Here is a 22,137-nt window from a genome sequence, read left to right as displayed (position 1 = left end):
CAATACTATCCCATTTAGGAAACGTTATATGGACAATACTATCCCATTTAGGAAACGTTACATGTACAATACTATCCCATTTAGGAAACATTATATGGACAATACTATCCCATTTAGGAAACGTTACATGGGCAATACTATCCCATTTTGGAAACGTTATATGGACAATACTATCCCATTTAGGAAACGTTACATGTACAATACTATCCCATTTTGGAAACGTTATATGGACAATACTATCCCATTTAGGAAACGTTACATGTACAATACTATCCCATTTTGGAAACGTTACATGTACAATACTATCCCATTTTTGAAACATTACATGTACAATACTATCCCATTTTGGAAACATTACATGTACAATACTATCCCATTTTGGAAACGTTACATGGACAATACTATCCCATTTTGGAAACGTTACATGGACAATACTATCCCATTTAGGAAACGTTACATGTACAATACTATCCCATATAGGAAACGTTATATGGACAATACTATCCTATTTAGGAAACATTACATGTACAATACAATCCCATTTAGGAAACGTTATATGGACAATACTATCCTATTTAGGAAACATTACATGTACAATACAATCCCATTTAGGAAACGTTATATGGACAATACTATCCCATTTAGGAAATGTTACATGTACAATACTATCCCATTTTGGAAACGTTATATGTACAATACTATCCCATTTTGGAAAAGTTACATGTGCAATACTATCCCATTTAGGAAACGTTATATGGACAATACTATCCCATTTAGGAAACGTTACATGGGCAATACTATCCCATTTAGTAAATGTTATATGGACAATACTATCCCATTTAGGAAACGTTACATGGGCAATACTATCCCATTTTGGAAACGTTATATGGACAATACTATCCCATTTAGGAAACGTTACATGTACAATTCTATCCCATTTTGGAAACGTTACATGTACAATACTATCCCATTTTGGAAACATTACATGTACAATACTATCCCATTTTGGAAATGTTACATGGACAATACTATCCCATTTAGGAAACGTTACATGGGCAATACTATCCCATTTAGTAAACGTTATATGGACAATACTATCCCATTTAGGAAACGTTACATGGGCAATACTATCCCATTTTGGAAACGTTATATGGACAATACTATCCCATTTAGGAAACGTTACATGTACAATTCTATCCCATTTTGGAAACGTTACATGTACAATACTATCCCATTTTGGAAACATTACATGTACAATACTATCCCATTTTGGAAATGTTACATGGACAATACTATCCCATTTGGAAACGTTACATGTGCAGCAATTCTGCTCTTGCCCTACCTCTTCATTGAGGACCCGAGTGGCCTTTATGTCTGTCTTTCTTCATAACTTTTCAGGGAAGTTAGGAACAAATATACACAGGCAGTTAGGAATGCTAAGGCTAGATTTTTCAAACAGAAATTTGTATCCTGTATTACTAACTCAAAAAAGTTCTGGGACACTGTAAAGTCCATGGAGAATAAGAGCACCTCCTCCCAGCGGCCCACTGCTCTGAGGCTAGGAAACACTGTCACCCCTGATAAATCCACTATAATTGAGAATTTCAATAAGCATTTCTCTATGGCTGGCCATGCTTTCCACCTGGCTACCCCTACCCCGGTCAACTGCCCGGCACCCTCCACAGCAACCCGCCAAAGTCCCCACCATTTCTCCTTTACCATAATCCAGATAGCTGATGTTCTGAAAGAGCTACATCTGGACCCCTACAAATCAGCCGGGCTAGACAATCTGGACCCTCTCTTTCTAAAATGATCTGCCGAAATTGTTGCAACCCCTATTACTAGCCTGTTCAACCTCTCTTTTGTATCGTCTGAGATTCCCAAAGATTGGAAAGCTGCCGCGGTCATCCCCCTCTTCAAAGGGGGTGACACTCTAGATCCAAACTGCTACAGACCTAAATCTATCCTACCCTTTCTAAGGTCTTCAAAAGCCAAGTTAACAAACAAATGACTGACCATTTCGAATCCCACCATACCTTCTCCGCTATGCAATCTGGTTTCAGAGATGGTAATGGGTGCACCTCAGCAGCGCTCAAGGTTCTAAACAACATCATAACCGCCATCGATAAGAGACTGTGCAGCCATATTCATCGACCTGGCCAAGGCTTTCGACTCTGTCAATCACAAAATTATTTTTGGCAGACTCGACAGCCTTGGTTTCTCAAATGATTGCCTCGCCTGGTTTACCAACTACTTCTCTGATAGAGTTCAGTGTGTCAAATCGGAGGGCATGTTGTCCGGACCTCTGACAGTCTCTATGAGTGTGCCACAGGGTTCAATTCTCGGGCCGACTCTCTTTTCTGTATACATCAATGATGTTGCTCTTGCTGCTGGTGATTCTCTGATCCACCTCTACGCAGACGACACCATTCTGTATACTTCTGGCCCCTCCTTGGACACTGTGTTAACTAACCTCCAGACGAGATTCAATGCCATACAACTCTCCTTCCGTGGCCTCCAACTGCTTTTAAACGCAAGTAAAACTAAATGCATGCTATTCAATCGATCACTGCCCGCACCTGCTCGCCCGTCCAGCATCACTACTCTGGATGGCTCTGACTTAGAATACGTGAACAACTACAAATACCTGGGTGTCTGGTTAGACTAAACTCTCCTTCCAGACTCACATTAAGCATCTCCAATCCAAAATTAAATCTAGAATTGGCTTCCTATATTGCAACAAAGCATCCTTCAATCATGCTGCCAAACATACCCTCGTAAAACTGACCATCCTACTGATCCTCGACTTCGGTGATGTCATCTATAAAATAGCCTACAACACTCTACTCAACAAACTGGATGCAGTCTATCACAGTGCCATCTGTTTTGTCACCAAAGCCCCATACACTACCCACCATTGCGACCTGTACGCTCTCGTTGGTTGGCCCTCGCTTCATACTCGTCGCCAAATCCACTGGCTACTGGCTACAGGTTATCTTCAAGTCTCTGCTAGGTAAAGCCTCGCCTTATCTCAGCTCACTGGTCACAATAGCAGCACCCACTCGTAGCACGCGCTCCAGCAGGTATATCTCACTGGTCACCCCCAAAGCCAATTCCTCCTTTGGTCGTCTTTCCTTCCAGTTCTCTGCTGCCCATGACAGGAACGAATTGCAAAAATCTCTGAAGCTGGAGACTCACATCTCCCTCACTAGCTTTAAGCACCAGCTGTCAGAGCAGCTTTCAGATCACTGCACCTGTACATAGCCCATCTGTAAACAGCCCATCTATCTACCTACCTCATCCCCATACTGGTATTTATTTATTTATTTTGCTCCTTTGCACCCCAGTATCTCTACCTGCACATTCATCTTCTGCCGATCTACCATTCCAGTGTTTAATTGCTATATTGTAATTACTTTGCCACCATGGCCTATTTATTTCCTTATCTTACCTCATTTACACTCACTGTATATAGACTTTTTGTTTTATTTTGTTCTACTGTATTATTGACTGTATGTTTTGTTTATTCCATGTGTAACTCTGTGTTGTTGTATGTGTCGAATTGCTACGCTTTATCTTGGTCAGGTCGCAGTTGCAAATGAGAACTTGTTCTCAACTAGCCTACCTGGTTAAATAAAGGTGAAATAAAAAATAAAATAAAACTTTTTTGCAATGAGATTGGTAAAGTATAACTTGTGTGCAGTGCCTCTTTGTATGCAGTCTATTGATTTACCAGAGCCTGGGGTTGCAGTTAGGTTTGTTTGCAGTCTGATGATTTACCAGGGACTGGGGATGCAGTCAGGCTTGTATGCAGTCTGATGATATACCAGGCCCTGGGGATGCAGTTAGGTTTGTGTGCAGTCTGATGATATACCAGGGCCTGGGGATGCAGTTAGGTTTGTATGCAGTCTGATGATATACCAGGGCCTGAGGATGCACAGTTAGCTTCGTTTTCCTCTAGCTATTCTCCAGTTTGCTCCTAGCAGCTTTCATAGAACGTAGATCATTGTTAAACGAGGCTGCAGAGCGTTAGTTTGACTGAATTAATATGACAATGCCTTAAATGCAGCGTTAGATGTCAAGTATACATTCTCATTCATTACAAATCTTCACTAATCAATCAACACATGCTTTCCTTTGGACGTATCAATATAATATTATTTAATGAAATACATTTTAAAAATACCCCTTTTTGTCAAGAAATTAAATAAACATTTCCTTTTCCGCGTTACCCACTCCAGTCAGCTGATGACGATCCTGCCAGTGTGACGTATAATCTAGTGGACGGGACGCTCCTTCAACAACAACAAACAACAACAGCAAGTCAGACACCTCGGTAGCTTTCTAGCGAACAGCTACAACATTCACGCTCTTTACACTGTTTTAGTGCATATTTGCCGATGTGTTTTAGACATACTTCTGCCTAATTTATTTTAATATTTACTTTATTTTAATATTTAGTCAGGCAGATGTCTTAAATTTGCATAGTCGCTCATGCTAACTAGATAGCTAGCTAACATCCCCGCCATGAGCTCCCTAAACTTCTCCCCTCCTGTTAAAGAAGAGGGGGTCTGCTGGACGTAGAAAGAAGCTCTGGGGCTGAACATTGTCGTGAAAGAGGAGAAGGAAGAGGGGGATGTCACAGTAAAACAACAAGTAGAGGGTGAGTGACTTGTGTCATGCTCAAAGTAGATGTCCTAACCGACTTGCCAAAACTATAGTTTGATAACAAGAAATGTGTTGTTTCATACCCTGATGAAGACAGCTTGGCTGTCGAAACGTTGGTATTACATTTTTGCATCTGAGCTCCAAGAGTGTGCGGCTCTCTTTTATTTTCAAGTTTTAATGACTCCTACCTAAGTGTATGTAAACTTCCGACTTCAACTGTACATCTACATGATGTATTGTTGCACCGTGTAGGAGCAGTATAGACCTAGTCTGTTCATTATATACTGTACATCTACATGGTGTATTGTTACACCATGTAGGAGCAGTATAGACCTAGTCTGTTCATTATATACATCTACATGATGTATTGTTACACATTGTAGGAGCAGTATAGACCTAGTCTGTTCATTATATACATCTACATGATGTATTGTTACACCATGTAGCAGCAATATAGACCTAGTCTGTTCATTATATACATGATGTATTGTTACACCATGTAGGAGCAGTATAGACCTAGCCGGTTCGTAATATACATCTACATGATGTATTTTTACACCATGTAGGAGAAGTATAGACCTAGTCTGTTCATTATATACATCTATCTACATGATGTATTGTTACACCATGTAGGAGCAGTATAGACCTAGTGTGTCCATTTTATATACACTACCATTCAAAAGTTTGGGGTCACTTAAAAAATGTCCTTGTTTTTGAAAGAAAAGCAAAAAAAATTGTCCATTAAAATAACATCAAATTGATCCGAAATACATTATAGACATCGTTAATGTTGCAAATGACTATCGTAGCTGGAAAAACAGCAGGCTTTTTAATGGAATATCGACAGTTGAAGTCGGAAGTTTACATACACTTAGGTTGTAGTCATTAAAACTATTTTTTTCAACCACTCCACAAATGTCTTGTTAACAAACTATAGTTTTGGCAAGTCGTTTAGGACATCTACTTTGTGCATGACACAAGTAATTTTTCCAACAATTGTTTACAGGCAGATTATTTCACTTATATTTCACAGTATCACAATTCCAGTGGGTCAGAAGTTTACATACACTAAGTTGACTGTGCCTTTAAACAGCTTGGAAAATTCCAGAAAGTTATGTCATGGCTTTAGAAGCTTCTGATTGTAGGTGTACCTGTGGATGTATTTCAAGGCCTACCTTCAAACTCAGTGCCTCTCTGCTTGACATCAAAGGAAATCAGTCAAGACTCAGAAAAATAAGTGTAGACTTCCACAAGTCTGGTTCATCCTTGGGAGCAGTTACCCAACGCCTGAAGGTACCACGTTCATCTGTACTAACAATAGTACAATAAGTATAAACACCATGGGACCACGCAGCCGTCATACCACTCAGGATGGAGACGTGTTCTGGCTCCTAGAGATGAACGTACTTTGGTGAGAAAAGATAAAATCAATCCCAGAACAACAGCAAAGCACCATGTGAAGATGCTGGAGGAAACAGGTACAAAAGTATCTATATCTACAGTAAAACAAGTCCTATATCGACATAACTTGAAAGGCCGCTCAGAAAGGAAGAAGCCACTGCTCCAAAACCGCCATAAAAAAGCCAGACTACGGTTTGCAACTGCACATGGGGACAAAGATCGTACTTTTTGGAGAAATGTCCTCTGGTCTGATTGACCATTGTTATGTTTGGAGAAACAAAGGGGATATGAAGAACAGCATCCTAACCTTGAAGCACGGGGTGGCATCATCATGTTGTGTGGGTGCTTTGCTGCAGGAGGGACTGGTGCACTTCACAAAATAGATAGGATCATGAGGAAGGAAAATTATATGGATATATTGAAGCATCATCTCAAGACATCAGTCAGGAAGTTACAGGCTGGTCGCAAATGGGTCTTCCAAATGGACAATGACCCCAAGCATACTTCCATAAGATGAGGCAAAATGGCTTAAGGACAACAAAGTCAAGGTATTGGAGCGGCCATCACAAAGCACGGACCTCAATCCTATAGAAAATTTGTGGGCGGGTGCGAGCAAGGAGGCCTACAAAACCTGACTCAGTTACACCAGCTCTGTCAGGAGGAATGGGCCAAAATTCACCCAACTTATTGTGGGAAACTTGTGGAAGGCTACCCGAAGCGTTTGACCCAAGTTAAACAATTTAAAGAAAATACACTCAATTGGTATTTGGTAGCATGTAAACTTCTGACCCACTGGGAATGTGATGAAAGAAATACAAGCTGAAATAAATAATTCTCTCTACTATTATTCTGACATTTCACATTCTTAAAATAAAGTGGTGATCCTAACTGACCTAAGACAGGGAATGTTTACTATAATTAAATGTTGGGGATTGTGAAATACTGAATTTAAATGTATTTGGCTAAGGTGTATGTAAACTTCCGACTTGAACTGTGTATCCACCTTCATGGTTCACTGGACCCTATGATCACTTGGCGTACAGAGGCCCATTATCAGCAACTATCACTCCTGTGTTCTAATGGCACGTTGTGTTAGCTAATCCAAGTTGATCATTTTAAAAGGCTAATCGATCAGTTGAAAACCCTTTTGCAATTATGTTGGCACAGCTGAAAACTGTTGTGCTGATTTAACAAAGCTTTTGTAAACAGTGTGTGGGCCTTGTTCTTTATCAAAGCTTTTGTAAACAGTGTTTTTTCTTGCAGCAATTCAACCATGAAGGCCTGATTCACACAGTCTCTGAACAGTTGATGTTGAGATGTGTCTGTTACTTTTTTTATTTGGGCTGCAATCTGAGGTGCAGTTAACTCTAATGAATGTATCTTCTGCAGCAGAGGAAACTCTGGGTCTTCCTTTCCGGTGGCAATCCTCATGAGAGCCACCCATACCTTGTCACAACACAACTGATTGGCTCAAACGCATCAAGAAGGAAAGAAATTCCACAAATTAACATTTAACAAGGCACACCTGTTAATTTAAATGAATTGCAGGTGACTACCTCATGAAGCTGGTTGAGATAATGCCAAGAGTGTGCAAAGCTGTCATCAAGGCAAAGGATGACTGCTTTGAAGAGTCTCAAATATAAAATATATTTTGATTTGATTAACCCTTTTTTGGTTACTACATGATTCCATATGTGTTATTTCATTGTTTTGATGTCTTAACTATTATTCTACAATGTAGAAATAAAGGAAAAACCCTTGAATGAGTAGGTGTGTCCAAACTTTTGACTGGTACTTTATGTAAATGTGATACTTCAGTTGTTGTTTTTGTTACATTTGAAAAATGTATAAAAACCTGTTTTTGCTTTGTCATTATGGGGTATTGTGATGTCATTATGGGGTATTGTGTGTAGATTCAGGGGAAAAAATTGATTTAATCCATTTTAGAGTAACGGAACAAAATGTGGAAAAAGTGAAGGGGTCTGAATACTTTCCAAATGCACTGTGTGTATATATAGGGGCAGTACTTAGTGACATCACTTCCTGAAACAGGAGGAACAAACGGGTTCAAAATATCAACATTCAATGTATAAAATATATGACCAAGCTGGAAGTGTAAACGCCAGCCCATCCACAATCCTAGAGGTTCACTGTTGATCAACCTCCTCCTTCATATCTGAATCCTGATGATCAATCTCCTCCTTCACATTTGACTCTTGATGATCAACCTCCTCCTTTACATCTGACTCCTGATGATCAACCTCCTCCTTCACATCTGACTCCAGTGATCAATCCAGTGTCTTCTTTTTTTGGGAATCCCGATGGACAACGTCATCCAATAGGCCGTCATCATGACCACCGCCCACAAGTTAATTTTCATTCGGGTTTTCAATGGGAAGAGCATTAGCAAGAACTCCTGTCTGGTAAATTGTCTCATTTAATGGATTTACATTGGCAGGTGAACATGGAGAAACCCCATGAATTTTTTTTTTTGTCAATCTCAAACTGCAGAAACACTGTTGGAATTCCTTATCAAAGTCTGTGGCCTGTGATGTTGGGACAAATGATAGTCCCTTATTATACAAGAGACCATATTCTACAGCACAACGGCAGAGTCATGTCTTCAGTATAAAACTAACAATGACTCAATAATCATTTTGGGAATGTTATGATGTCAAAGTTATGGGTGGAGTTAGAAAGTTGGCTGTCAGAAGTACAATTATACAATGTAAAATTACTTTTAATCTGTCTGTCTGCATATTTCAAGACATGGCATTTGAGGGTGCAGTGAGAACCTGGAAATCAACCAATCCTCTGTTGTCCTCTATTTTTGGAGTTATTACATTAAACCAATCAGATTTCAGAAGAATGCCAAAATCAGGTGTGAAGTAATATGGAGGACCAGCCTATTCCCTATGATGTAAACTACAACAGAAATAACTTAAAATGTATAACTTCATATTAAACCAATCGTTTTCAGTCATGACTTGAGTGATTAAAGTAAACCACAGTTTTGGAAATACATAACACCATCTAACCATATATCAAAGAATGTTTTCTATATGCAGTATGCAGTTATCTTAGCCAGCCAGCCAACTATTTAGCCAACTAGCTATTAGCCTAACCAGCGTAGCCAACCAGCACGGTTATGGTCAGTGAGCTGAAGCCCAACTAAAACATAACTGCAGATCAAAAGAGAACATACAGAATGATGGCAGGGAAAAAACACATGGAAATTGGAATTCACATGAAAATTCACCTCACTGGTTAGAGAACAACCTGCAGAAGACAGTTAGCTACATTTTAAATGTAGGGGTCGTTAAACAAAGGAACACAAAATGTATGCCATTTGTTTGAGAGGAGGGAGACTAATGGAGCCCAACTACCGGACTGCATAAAAGAGACAGAATGATGGACGAAATGAAGCTTCAGACGTCATTGATCACTGCTGATAAAAGTGACATACTGCTTTGAAGTATACTGCTTAGCGATTTCGGCGCATGAGTGCTACGGGTGAGGATCCTAAAGAAGATGCATTTTCCAGTTAACTGCCAAATTGAAAGAGGGAACTTTATCATAAAACCCACACGGAAAACTGAGATTCAGCATATAACATATAAAGAGAGGCTTATTTGACGCCAAACCAACAACAGTAGTTACTAGAACATAAATTGCTAACTTTATACATTTCCATCCCAGGACCACTCAATTTTCAAATTCTCCATAAATCTGCTGTGGATTACCCAGAATCCCATACCATTATCACTGAATGTATTACACTGAGTGTAATGCAAACACACGATCCGCGCAGGGGTTTTAGGCACTGCATCTCAGTGCTAGTGGCATAACTACAGACCCTAGTTCAAATTCAGGCTGTGATTGGGAGTCCCATAGGGCAGGGCACAATTGGCCCTGCATCGTCTGGGTTAGGGTTTGGCCGGGGTAGGCCGTCAATGTAAATACGAATTTGTTCTTAACTGACTTTCCTAGTTAAATAAGGGTTAAATATATATATATATATATATTTAAATGTAACTTCATTACACCGTTACACTGGCATACAAACTCAGTAGCACAAAGTTGATCATCCATATGACGTGGAGAAATACTGCATTGTGGGTAGTTTGGAAGATTTCCCGAAATAAGTTAATAAATATGTAATAACACAAAAACATAACTGTTTGTACTTACAGGTAACCAGATCGTGCCTACAAATAACTTACTACGTCTTTAACCACACTGTGTTGTTACACTGGTGAGTAAAAACTAATGATTCCTACCCTTTAACTTGTTGTCTGAAAATTAAATAAACATTTTAGTCAACTGCGTTACCCACTCCAGTCAACAGAGGGCGGTCTGTGACATTAAGGCGATGCCGCTAGTGTGACGTATAATCTAGTGGACGGAACGCTTCTTTCAACAGCAGCAACAGTTAGTCAGACACCACGGTAGCTTGCTAGACAAAATAGCTGAACCAATAAAGCTCTTTAGACGCTTTCGTGTATATTAGGCACTGTGTTTTAAATCCACTTCTGTCGTCTAGTTAGTTATCCGATTTAATTTCATATTTACGGTGTTGTTGTTATTATTCAGCTAGCGGGCTGGGTAAGTTAGCATTAGCCTAGCTAGCTAGCATTCTCGACCATGAGCTCACTAAGCTACTCTCCTCCTGATAAAGAAGAGGAGGTCTGCTGCACGGAGAAAGAAGCTTTCGTCAAAGAGGAGGAGGAAGAGGAGGCTGTTACAATACAAAAACAAGTAGAGGTTGAGGCTTTTACCGTGAAAGAAGAAGAGAAAGACGTTACAGTTAAAGAAGAGGAAGACGCGTTCAGAGTGAAAGAGGAGGAGGATGTTACAGTAAAAGAAGAGGAGGCAGATAAAGAGGAGGATGCAGTTTTTGGAGTGAAAGAGGAGGAGGGGGAGATGACTGTCACATCCAAAAAGGAGGAGGAAGAAGAGGAGGAAACTGGATATCTCGGGCCGGTTTCCCAGACGCATCTTAAGGCATCCAACTATGAAGTTAGCCTTATGATGCCTTCGGGAAACCGGTCCCTGGTTAATACTAGTAAGTACTGTCTTAAATACAGACTGATAAATACAACTGATGTTTGGTGTTAATGGCGAAATCTGCAATTGTAACATCCATATTTGGTATTTTAAATAATTTATATATAGCCATTGATTCTTGAAGAATATAACACATGCCTCATGAGCTTAGTTCAACTGTTTTACCCCATCAGAACCCCAAATAATATATTTTTTATTCCATGTCTAGAAACAATGTAAAACAACACTGTATAGCCTCAACGTGGTTAAAACTATAATGTTGATGTCATGGATGGCCAGTCCTTGCATCCATTGGTCTGTCTATGAATTTGAGAGTAGTTACATTTCTCCAGCCCCATCATCATCTTATTACCGAAACAGTGGTGGAATTACAGCTTTTTTATTGTTTGAACTGCAAGTTGGTTGATTGATTTATGGGTGGCTTTTTTAAAGGGACAACTGGGTTTTAAACAGAACAAAATGGCTGCCCAGAGACTTGGTTTGGTAAACAGCTGAGGGATGGGGCTGAAGAAATGTAACCACTCTCGTGCCGAGTGGATGTCGAAAGACCGAGAGCTGGACATTGTCATTCGCAATTGATTTCATTAAGACTTTGTTTACTTGCTGTTTGAGGTGAATAGAAATTTGCTTTGAGAAGCTCCACAACTCATTAGTGGTGGTGCGTTAAGACAATCAGAAATACTATCAGACATCCCCAAATAGGCCCATTTATAGGCCTACATTTGCACACAGGCCAGGTAGACTAGTCCTACTTCTGTATGCGTAATCAGTTGTGCGTCCTTACTCAACAGTGACAGGAGTTTTTCAAATGAAAGACAATTAATAAATTGATAAAACTGCCGCATCTTGTGGGGTCAGGTCTGGGTGGTCTGCCATGGGCCGTTTCATTTAGTGTCTCTCCTTCAGGGAACAGTAGTTGTAGTCATAAAGTTAAGCTTGTCATATTATGAACTTCAACTTAAATACTGGATCTTGCAGTCGAACAATTTTTTTGACAGTCAAATGACAAACATCACGACATGCAACAACAACCAAAGTGCTTCTTCATTCATTACTCTGGTAAAGACAGTTATGCTGTGCTCCATGTTGGATCCAACATCCCTAACAAATTGGTGTTTATAATGTGTTATTGTCTGCTTGATTTACAGTAGGGTGCCGTTGGTCAGTTTGGGCACGGATATACTTTGCGCATAATGTGTAGAGAACTGTTCCTTGATATATATGCTATTGTACCACACACACAGATATTTTCCTTTATTCAGGACAGAAAGAATGACAACACATTACAGAGTAGTCTAGTGGGGTTATTCACACAATTATCTGGTGATCAAGTTATGAAATGTCATGACAAAGACATTTTAGTTTCCATGTTTCACCTGAAATATTAAATTATTTATAGTCCTAGGTCTATGTTATTGTTAGGTGAAGTTATGGGTCCTACAGTAGGTCTGTTAGGTGAAGTTATGGGTTCTATAGTAGGTCTGATATGCAACTTTTCATGGAAGTTAGGAACAAATATACACAAGCAGTTAGGAAAGCTAAGGCTAGCTTTTTCAAACAGAAATTTGCATCCCGTTGTACAAACTCAAAAAAGTTGTGGGACACTAAAGTCCATGGAGAATAAGAGCACCTCCTCCCAGCTGCCCACTGCACTGAGGTTAGGTAACACTGTCACCACCGATAAATCTCACTATAATTGAGAATTTCAGTAAGCATTTTTCTATGGCTGGCTATGCTTTCCATCTGGCTACCCCTACCCCGGTCAACTGCCCGGCACCCTCCACAGCAACTCGCCAAAGACCCCACCATTTCTCCTTCACCCAAATCCAGATAGCAGATGTTATGAAAGAGCTGCAAAATCTGGACCCCTATAAATCAGCGGGCTCGACAATATGGACCCTCTTTCTAAAATTATCTGCCAAAATTGTTGCAACCCCTGTTACTAGCCTGTTCAACCTCTCTTTTGTATCACCTGAGATTCCCAAAGATTGGAAAGCTGCTGCGATCATCCCCCTCTTCAAAGGGGGAGACACTCTAAACCCACACTGCTACAGACCTATATCTATCCTACCCTGCCTTTCTAAGGTCTTTGAAAGCCAAGTTAACAAGCAGATTACCGACCATTTCGAGTCCCACCGTACCTTCTCCGCTATGCAATCTTGTTTCAGAGCTGGTCCTGGGTGCACCTCACCCACGCTCAAGGTCCTAAACGATATCATAACCGCCATCGATAAGAGACATTATTGTGCAGCCGTATTCATTGACCCGACCAAGGCTTTTGACTCTGTCAGTCACCATATTCTTATTGGCAGACTAAACAGCCTTGGTTTCTCAAATGACTGCCTCGCCTGTTTCACCAACTACTTATCTGACAGAGTTCAATGTATCAAATCGGATCTCTGGCAGTCTCTATGGGGGTGCCACAGGGCTCAATTTTCTGGCCGACTCTTCTCTCTATACATCAATGATGTCGCTCTTGCTGCTGGTGATTCTTTGATCCACCTCTACGCAGACGACACCGTTCTGTATACTTCTGGCCCTTCTTTGGACACTGTGTTAACCTGTCTGGTAGCCGTGTGACGGTAGCGTCCCACCTCGCCAACAGCCAGTGGGGCGCCAAATTCAGGGCGCCAAATTCAAAACAACAGAAATCCCATAATTAAAATTCCTCAAACATACAACTATTATACACAATTTTAAAGATAAACTTCTTGTAAATCCAACCACAGTGTCCGATTTCAAAAAGGCGTTACGGCGAAAGCTCACCACGCGAATATGTTAGGTTAGCGCCTAGTCACAGAAAACCATACAGCCATTTTCCAACCAAGGAGAGGTGTCACAAAAGTCAGAAATAGCGTTAAAATGAATCATTTACCTTTGATGATATTCATCTGGTGGCACTCCCAGGTCTCCATGTTAGACAATACATGTTTTTTTTTTCTTTCGATAATGTCCCCCTTTATGTCCAAAAACCTCTCAACGTCCAGACAAAATGTTGTTTTTTTTTACTTCAAATGGCTGCAGGGGCAGTCTTATGTAGCCTGGATGAAAATGTGCCCATTGTAATATATGCATATTATTATTAGTATTGGATAGAAAACACTAAAGTTTCCAAAACTGTCAAAATATTGTCTTTGAGTATAACAGAACTGATATTGCAGGAGAAACCCTGAGGAAAATCAAAACGGGAAGTTGCTTCTATTTTGAAAACTCCATGTTCCATAGCCTCCCATTGCTCCTTTTAAAGGGATATGAACCAGATTCCTTTTCCTATCGCTTCCTCAAGGTGTCAACAGTCTTCAGACATAGTTTCAGGCTTTTATTTTGAAAAATGAGCCAGAACGATAACATCGCGTCAAGTTGTCACATGAGTTTTGCTCGCACAAGAGTTTGGACAGCTATTGTTTTTCCCTCTCCTACTGTGAAAGACATTTGCGGTTGATATATTATCGATTATATACAGTGCCTTGCGAAAGTATTCGGCCCCCTTGAACTTTGCGACCTTTTGCCACATTTCAGGCTTCAAACATAAAGATATAAAACTGTATTTTTTTGTGAAGAATCAACAACAAGTGGGACACAATCATGAAGTGGAATGACATTTATTGGATATTTCAAACTTTTTTAACAAATCAAAAACTGAAAAATTGGGCGTGCAAAATTATTCGGCCCCTTTACTTTCAGTGCAGCAAACTCTCTCCAGAAGTTCAGTGAGGATCTCTGAATGATCCAATGTTGACCTAAATGACTAATGATGATAAATACAATCCACCTGTGTGTAATCAAGTCTCCGTATAAATGCACCTGCACTGTGATAGTCTCAGAGGTCCGTTAAAAGCGCAGAGAGCATCATGAAGAACAAGGAACACACCAGGCAGGTCCGAGATACTGTTGTGAAGAAGTTTAAAGCCGGATTTGGATACAAAAAGATTTCCCAAGCTTTAAACATCCCAAGGAGCACTGTGCAAGCGATAATATTGAAATGGAAGGAGTATCAGACCACTGCAAGTCTACCAAGACTTGGCCGTCCCTCTAAATTTTCAGCTCATACAAGGAGAAGACTGATCAGAGATGCAGCCAAGAGGCCCATGATCACTCTGGATGAACTGCAGAGATCTACAGCTGAGGTGGGAGACTCTGTCCATAGGACAACAATCAGTCGTATATTGCACAAATCTGGCCTTTATGGAAGAGTGGCAAGAAGAAAGCCATTTCTTAAAGATATCCATAAAAAGTGTCGTTTAAAGTTTGCCACAAGCCACCTGGGAGACACACCAAACATGTGGAAGAAGGTGCTCTGGTCAGATGAAACCAAAATTGAACTTTTTGGCAACGATGCAAAACGTTATGTTTGGCGTAAAAGCAACACAGCTGAACACACCATCCCCACTGTCAAACATGGTGGTGGCAGCATCATGGTTTGGGCCTGCTTTTCTTCAGCAGGGACAGGGAAGATGGTTAAAATTGATGGGAAGATGGATGGAGCCAAATACAGGACCATTCTGGAAGAAAACCTGATGGAGTCTGCAAAAGACCTGAGACTGGGACGGAGATTTGTCTTCCAACAAGACAATGATCCAAAACATAAAGCAACATCTACAATGGAATGATTCAAAAATAAACATATCCAGGTGTTAGAATGGCCAAGTCAAAGTCCAGACCTGAATCCAATCGAGAATCTGTGGAAAGAACTGAATCGCAGCAAAAGGTGGCGCTACAAAGTATTAACTTAAGGGGGCTGAATAATTTTGCACGCCCAATTTTTCAGTTTTTGATTTGTTAAAAAAGTTTGAAATATCCAATAAATGTCGTTCCACTTCATGATTGTGTCCCACTTGTTGATTCTTTACAAAAAAATACAGTTTTATATCTTTATGTTTGAAGCCTGAAATGTCGCAAAGTTCAAGGGGGCCGAATACTTTCGCAAGGCACTGTATTTTAAAAACAACCTGATTGATTATAAAAAACGTTTTACATGTTCCTGTGGACATTATGGAAACTATTTGGAATTTGTTTGCGTTGTCGTGACCGCTCTTTCCTGTAGATTTCTGAACATAACGCGACAAACAAACAGGTATTTTGGATAAAAAAATAATCTTTATGGAACAAACTGAACATTTGTTGTGTAACTGGGAGTCTCGTGAGTGAAAACATCCGAAGATCATCAAAGGTAAACGATTAATATGATTGCTTTTCTGATTTTCGTGACTGAGCTACAGTCAGTCACGACTGTAGCTTAATGTTTTATCGTGCGATCGATAAATTTACACAAACGCTTGGATTGCTTTCACTGTAAAGCATAATTTCAAAATCTGACACGACAGGTAGATTAACAAAAGTCTAAGCTGTGTTTTCCTATATTGCACTTGTGATTTCATGAATATAAATATTTATAATAATTTATAATAATAATAATATTATAATATAATATGCTATTCAGCGGTTGTTGATGACACTCATCCCGATAGGGGGATTGCAGCCATAACAAGTTAAAGTACAATAAAAGTTAGTAGAAACATGTCAAACGATGTTTAAATAAATCAATCCTCAGGTTGTTTTTGTCATAAATAATCAATAATATTTCAACCGGACAAAAGGTTTGTCAATAGAAAAGGAGAAACAAGAAAGGCGCGCTCTCGATCACACGCTGGGCTCATGGCTGGAAATTTCCACTGGCCACTAATTGAAAGTGCTGTATCTCCCTCATTTTTCAGAGTAAAAGCCTGAAACAATGCCTAACGAATGGCCACATGTAGAATAAGCCATAGAGATCGTTAACTGGGTCCTAAGTCTTTGTATGGTGGATTCAATGGAAAAACAGCCTTTCAAAATAATAGTACTTCCTGGAAGGATTTTCCTCAGGTTCTCGCCTGCCATATCAGTTCTGTTATACTCACAGACATTATTTTAACAGTTTTGGAAACTTTAGAGTGTTTTCTATTATATGCATATCCTAGCTTCTTGGCCTGAGTAGCAAGCAGTTTAATTTGGGCATGCTTTTCATCCAAAATTCCAAATGCTGCCCCCTACCCTAGTGAAGTTAACTAACCTCCAGACGAGCTTCAATGCCTTACAACTCCTTCCTTGGCCTCCAACTGCTTTTAAACTAAATGCATGCTCTTCAACCAGTCGCTGCCCGCACCTCCCCGCCGTCCAGCATCACTACTCTGGACGGTTCTGACTTAGAATATGTGGACAACTACAAATACCTAGGTGTCTGGTTAGACTGTCAACTCTCCTTCCAGACTCACATTAAGCATCTCCAATCCAAAATTAAATCTAGAATCGGCTTCCTATTTCACAACAAAGCATCCTTCATTCATGCTGCCAAACATACCCTCGTAAAACTGACCATCCTACCGATCCTCAATGATGTCATTTACAAAATAGCAGCTCACAGATTACTGCACCTGTACATAGCCCATCTGCCAATAGCCCATCCAACTACCTCATCCCCATACAGTATTTATTTATTTATTTATTGCTCCTTTGCACCCCAGTATCTCTACTTGCACATTCATCTTCTGCACATCTATCATTCCAGTGTCTAATTGGTATATTGTAATTACTTTGCCACCATGGCCTATTTATTTCCTTACCTCCCTTATCTCACCTCATTTGCACACACTCTATATAGATTTTCTTCAACTTTATTGTTGACTGTATGTTTTGTTTATTCCATGTGTAACTCTGTGTTGTTGTATGTGTCAAACTTCTTTGCTTTATCTTGGCCAGGTTGCAGTTGTAAATGAGAACTTGTTCTCAACTTGCCTACCTGGTTAAATAAAGGTGAACAAATAATAAATTAACAGTGGTTTTCTGCTGTTGTGGGACTTTAAAACCGTCTGTCTGACTTTGTCGATCATACAGGAGAGAGACGGGACTATCTTGGATCCTCTGGGGAGCCTCAACAACCTCATGAAGCTGATGAGGCAAAGAAGAGTCTCTCTAGATCAGAACACCTCAGTAAACAACAGCAGAGATCCACAGGAGAGAAACCTTACTGCTGCTCCGACTGTGGGAAACATTTCTCAAGATCAAATTCATTAAAAGTACACCTGAGAATTCACACTGGAGGGAAATCTCACTGGTGCTCTGACTGTGGGAAAAGATTTAACTCTACAGTAGACCTTAACATACATCATAGAATTCACACAGGAGAGAAATCTTATGGCTGTGATCAATGTGGGAACAGTTTTTCTCAGCTAAAAACCCTGAAATCACACCAGAGAACACACACAGGAGAGAAACCTTATGGCTGTGATCAATGTGGGAAGAGTTTTACTGTGTCAAGCTCCTTGATAGTGCACCAGAGAACACACACAGGAGAGAAGCTTCACCATTGTTCATTTTGTGGGAAAAGCTTTTCAACATCACACACCTTGAAGGTGCACCAGAGAATGCACACAGGAGAGCGACCTTATAGCTGTAATCAATGTGGGAAGTGTTTTTTTACATCTAGCAATCTGACAAAACACCAGAGAACACACACAGGAGAGAAACCATATAGCTGTAATCAATGTGGGAAGAGTTTTGTTCAATCTGGAGATCTGAAGATACACCAGAGACTACACACAGGAGAGAAACCTTATGGCTGTGATCAATGTGGGAAGAGTTTTAATCAGTCAAGCAGCCTGATAGTACACCAGAGAACACACACAGGAGAGAAACCTTATGGCTGTGATCAATGTGGGAAGAGTTTTAATCAGTCAAGCAGCCTGATGGTACACCAGAGATCACACACAGGAGAGAAACCATATAGCTGTAGTCAATGTGGGAAGAGTTTTATTACATCTGGCTGTCTGATTACACACCAGAGAACACACACAGGAGAGAAACCTTATACCTGTGATCAATGTGGGAAGAGTTTTACTCAGTTAAACAGCCTGATTGTGCATCTGAGAACACACACAGGAGAGAAACCATATAGCTGTAGTCAATGTGGGAAGAGTTTTAATTGGCTCAACAGCCTGGTATCACACCAGAGAACACACACAGGAGAGAAACCTCATAGCTGTAATCAATGTGACAAGAGATTCTCAGATAAAAGATATCTGATTAAACATCAGAAAATACATAGATGAAGGAGTTGTTTCATGATATCAATGTAATGTCACTGTCACTGTTTTTAACATTGTTGTAGGATCATTTTAATGTTTGTTCAATTGATTTGAGATTTTTGTTGTAAAGGGTTTTAACACGGTTTCCCATGCTTGTTCAATGAACCATAAACAATTAATGAACATGCACCTGTGGAACGGTCCTTAAGACACTAACAGCTTACAGACGGTAGGCAATTAAGGTCACAGTTATGAAAACTTAGGACACTAAAGCGGCCTTTCTACTGACTCTGAAAAACACCAAAAGAAAGATGCACAGGGTCCCTCACCATATGCGTGAACGTGCCTTGGGCATGCTGCAAGGAGGCATGAGGACTGCAGATGGGACCAAGGCAATAAATTGCAATGTCCGTACTGTGAGACAGGGAGCAACAGGGAGACAGGACGGACAGCTGATCACCCTTGCAGTGGCAGTCCAGACTGTCCACAATAGGCTGAGAGAGGCTGGACTGAGGGCTTGTAGGCCTGTTGTAAGGCAGGTCCTCACCAGAGGCCACCCACCGTCGCTGGACCAGACAGGACCGGCAAAAAGTGCTCTTCACTGACGAGTCGCAGTTTTGTCTCACTAGGGGTGATGGTCGGATTTGCGTTTATCGTCGAAGGAATGAGCATTTCACCGAGGCCTGTACTCTGGAGCGGGATTGATTTTGGAGGTGGAGGGTCCGTCATGGTCTGGGGCGATGTGTCACAGCATCATTGGCCTGAGCTTGTTGTCATTGCAGGGAAGACATCCTGTGTGGTACCCTTCCTGCAGGCTCATCCTGCCATGACCCTCCAGCATGAGAATGTCACCAACCACACTGCTCGTTCTGTGTGATTTTCTGCAAAACAGGAATGTGTTCTGCCAAGGCCAGCGAAGAGCCCGAATCTCAATCCTATTGAGCACATCTGGGACCTGTTGGATTGGAGGGTGAGGGCTAGGGCCATTCCCCCCAGAAATGTCCGGGAACTTGCTGGTGCCTTGGTGAATGAGTGGGGTAACATCACACAGCAAGAACTAGCAAATCTGGTGAAGTCCATGAGGAGGAGATGCACTGCAATACTTAATGCAGCTGGTGGCCACACCAGATACTCACTGTGCCTCTTGATTTTGACCCTCCTTTGTTTAGGGACACATTATTCAATTTCTGTTAATCACATGTCTCTGGAACTTGTTCAGTTTGTCTCTCAGTTGTTGAATCTTGTTTTGTTCATACACATGTTAAGTTTGCTGAAAGTAAACGCAGTTGACAGTGAGAGGACATTTCTTTTTTTGCTGAGTTTATTTGTTGTCTTAAGGGAGAAGGTGTTACGGGCTTTGGTTTTTCCATTTATGTTTTGAGGATGGACTTCAGCACGTATAGCTCATTAGCATGTAGGGTGCACTGATTGTCTCCTCCTTAGTATGTGTTACACCTGTGCTGGCTTGTCCATCTCGTTAATTGGAAGGCGTTTCACCTGAGCTGGCCCAGGTTCTATTTAAGAGTGGCTGGCCCAGGTGCTCCGGATGCTATTTAAGAGTGGCTGGCCCAGTGCTCCAGATGCTATTTAAGAGTGGCTGGCCCAGGTGCTCCAGATGCTATTTAAGAGTGGCTGGCCAAGTGCTCCTGGTTATAATTAAGAGTGGCTGGCCAAGTGCTTCTGGTTATAATTAAGAGTGGCTGGCCAAGTGCTCCTGGTTATAATTAAGAGTGTCTGGCCCAGTGTTCCAGGTGATATTTAACAGTTGATGGCCCAGGTGCTCCAGATGTTATTTAAGAGTGTCTAGCCCAGTGCTTCAGGTGCTATTTTAGAATGTCTGTCCCAGATGCTCCAGGATCTATTTAAATAGTGGCTGGCCCCGTGCTCCAGGTTATAATTAAGAGTGTCTGGCCCAGTGCATCACCCATAGAATCATATTGTTGATATTTTAATCAATGGAATTTCCTTAGGATGCTCATTAGTCTTTCAATCTTCTGTTTTTTTATCCTCTTATGTTGTGTACTAAATATTTCTGTTTATTCTTGTTAGTTTTTTCCCTGTGAAGCCATTGTGTTGCATCCATGTCTGAAATGTACTATAGAAATAAAGCTTGATTTAAACATATTGCAAACCATATTAACCCAATGACCGACAATCAACAGATTCTTGCAAAACCAATTAACAAATATGTGCAAAAGCAACACATATCTTGGTCCATCTTAGTATGAAAAACTGTATAAAGTCAGTATATCTTCCACTATGTCAAAATAGTGCAGTGTAAGTTTAGTATCACTTTTCAACCACCCATTAAATCACACTTTCCCAGCCTGCTGAAGGCGTGGTGGAGTAGTAAACACCACCCCCAGCTCTACCAGGGGCTTGAGGTGGTCTCCCACAGCTCTGCTTATGTCATGTTCTGTGGCCTTGCCGTTCCATTTCTTGACTGCCCCTGCAACACATTTAATCATATTATATAAAACACTCAAAGTAATGTATATGAAGCATCTATGGCCACAGTTACACCTGGCACTTAAATGTGACTTCTGTCATCTGATCACTCCAAGCTGCATTAGGTTCAGACCTACCGGGATCGGCCTTTGACAGTCTGGGTGCAGTCAGGCCACCAAATATGCACAAGCAATGTAATGAGGTGGGGGAAAAGTAAATTCTACACATTTGACCTTCATAATATCAAAGAACAAATGTGTCTGTCTGAGGGGAAATTAACTTTCATACAGCCAAAAGGGGTGAGAAATTACACCAATATCAGTGGACAATTTGCACTAATGTAAATAAACATAGATGTTACGAATCCCTTTGGCCCTACAGTCTAGGGGGAATTGAAACGAGACCCGTAACATAACTCAAGCAAATCATAATAGTGAAAAACCACAGACAACTTAAATCTACCATCAAACACTCATGGGTTATTTTAAACACC

At 40.7% G+C, this 22,137-nt stretch overlaps 1 protein-coding gene across 1 annotated transcript; it reads left to right on the top strand.

Annotated features, from left to right (window-relative positions):
* The first annotated feature begins 4,292 nt into the window (after window positions 1-4,292).
* Window positions 4,293-21,318, top strand: LOC110527617 (uncharacterized). Its single transcript, XM_021609015.3, has 2 exons — window positions 4,293-11,134; window positions 18,007-21,318. Exons 1-2 carry the CDS (start codon window positions 10,714-10,716, stop codon window positions 19,218-19,220), a joined length of 1,635 nt encoding a protein of 544 aa, XP_021464690.3. The 5' UTR covers window positions 4,293-10,713; the 3' UTR covers window positions 19,221-21,318.
* Window positions 21,319-22,137: the final 819 nt, after the last annotated feature.

Source organism: Oncorhynchus mykiss, chromosome 7 (assembly GCF_057628025.1).
Source record: "Oncorhynchus mykiss isolate SJ-2025 chromosome 7, ASM5762802v1, whole genome shotgun sequence".
NCBI lineage: Eukaryota > Metazoa > Chordata > Actinopteri > Salmoniformes > Salmonidae > Oncorhynchus > Oncorhynchus mykiss.
The sequence above is the reverse complement of the archived record's forward strand: the minus strand, read 5'-3'. Positions and strand labels throughout refer to the sequence as shown.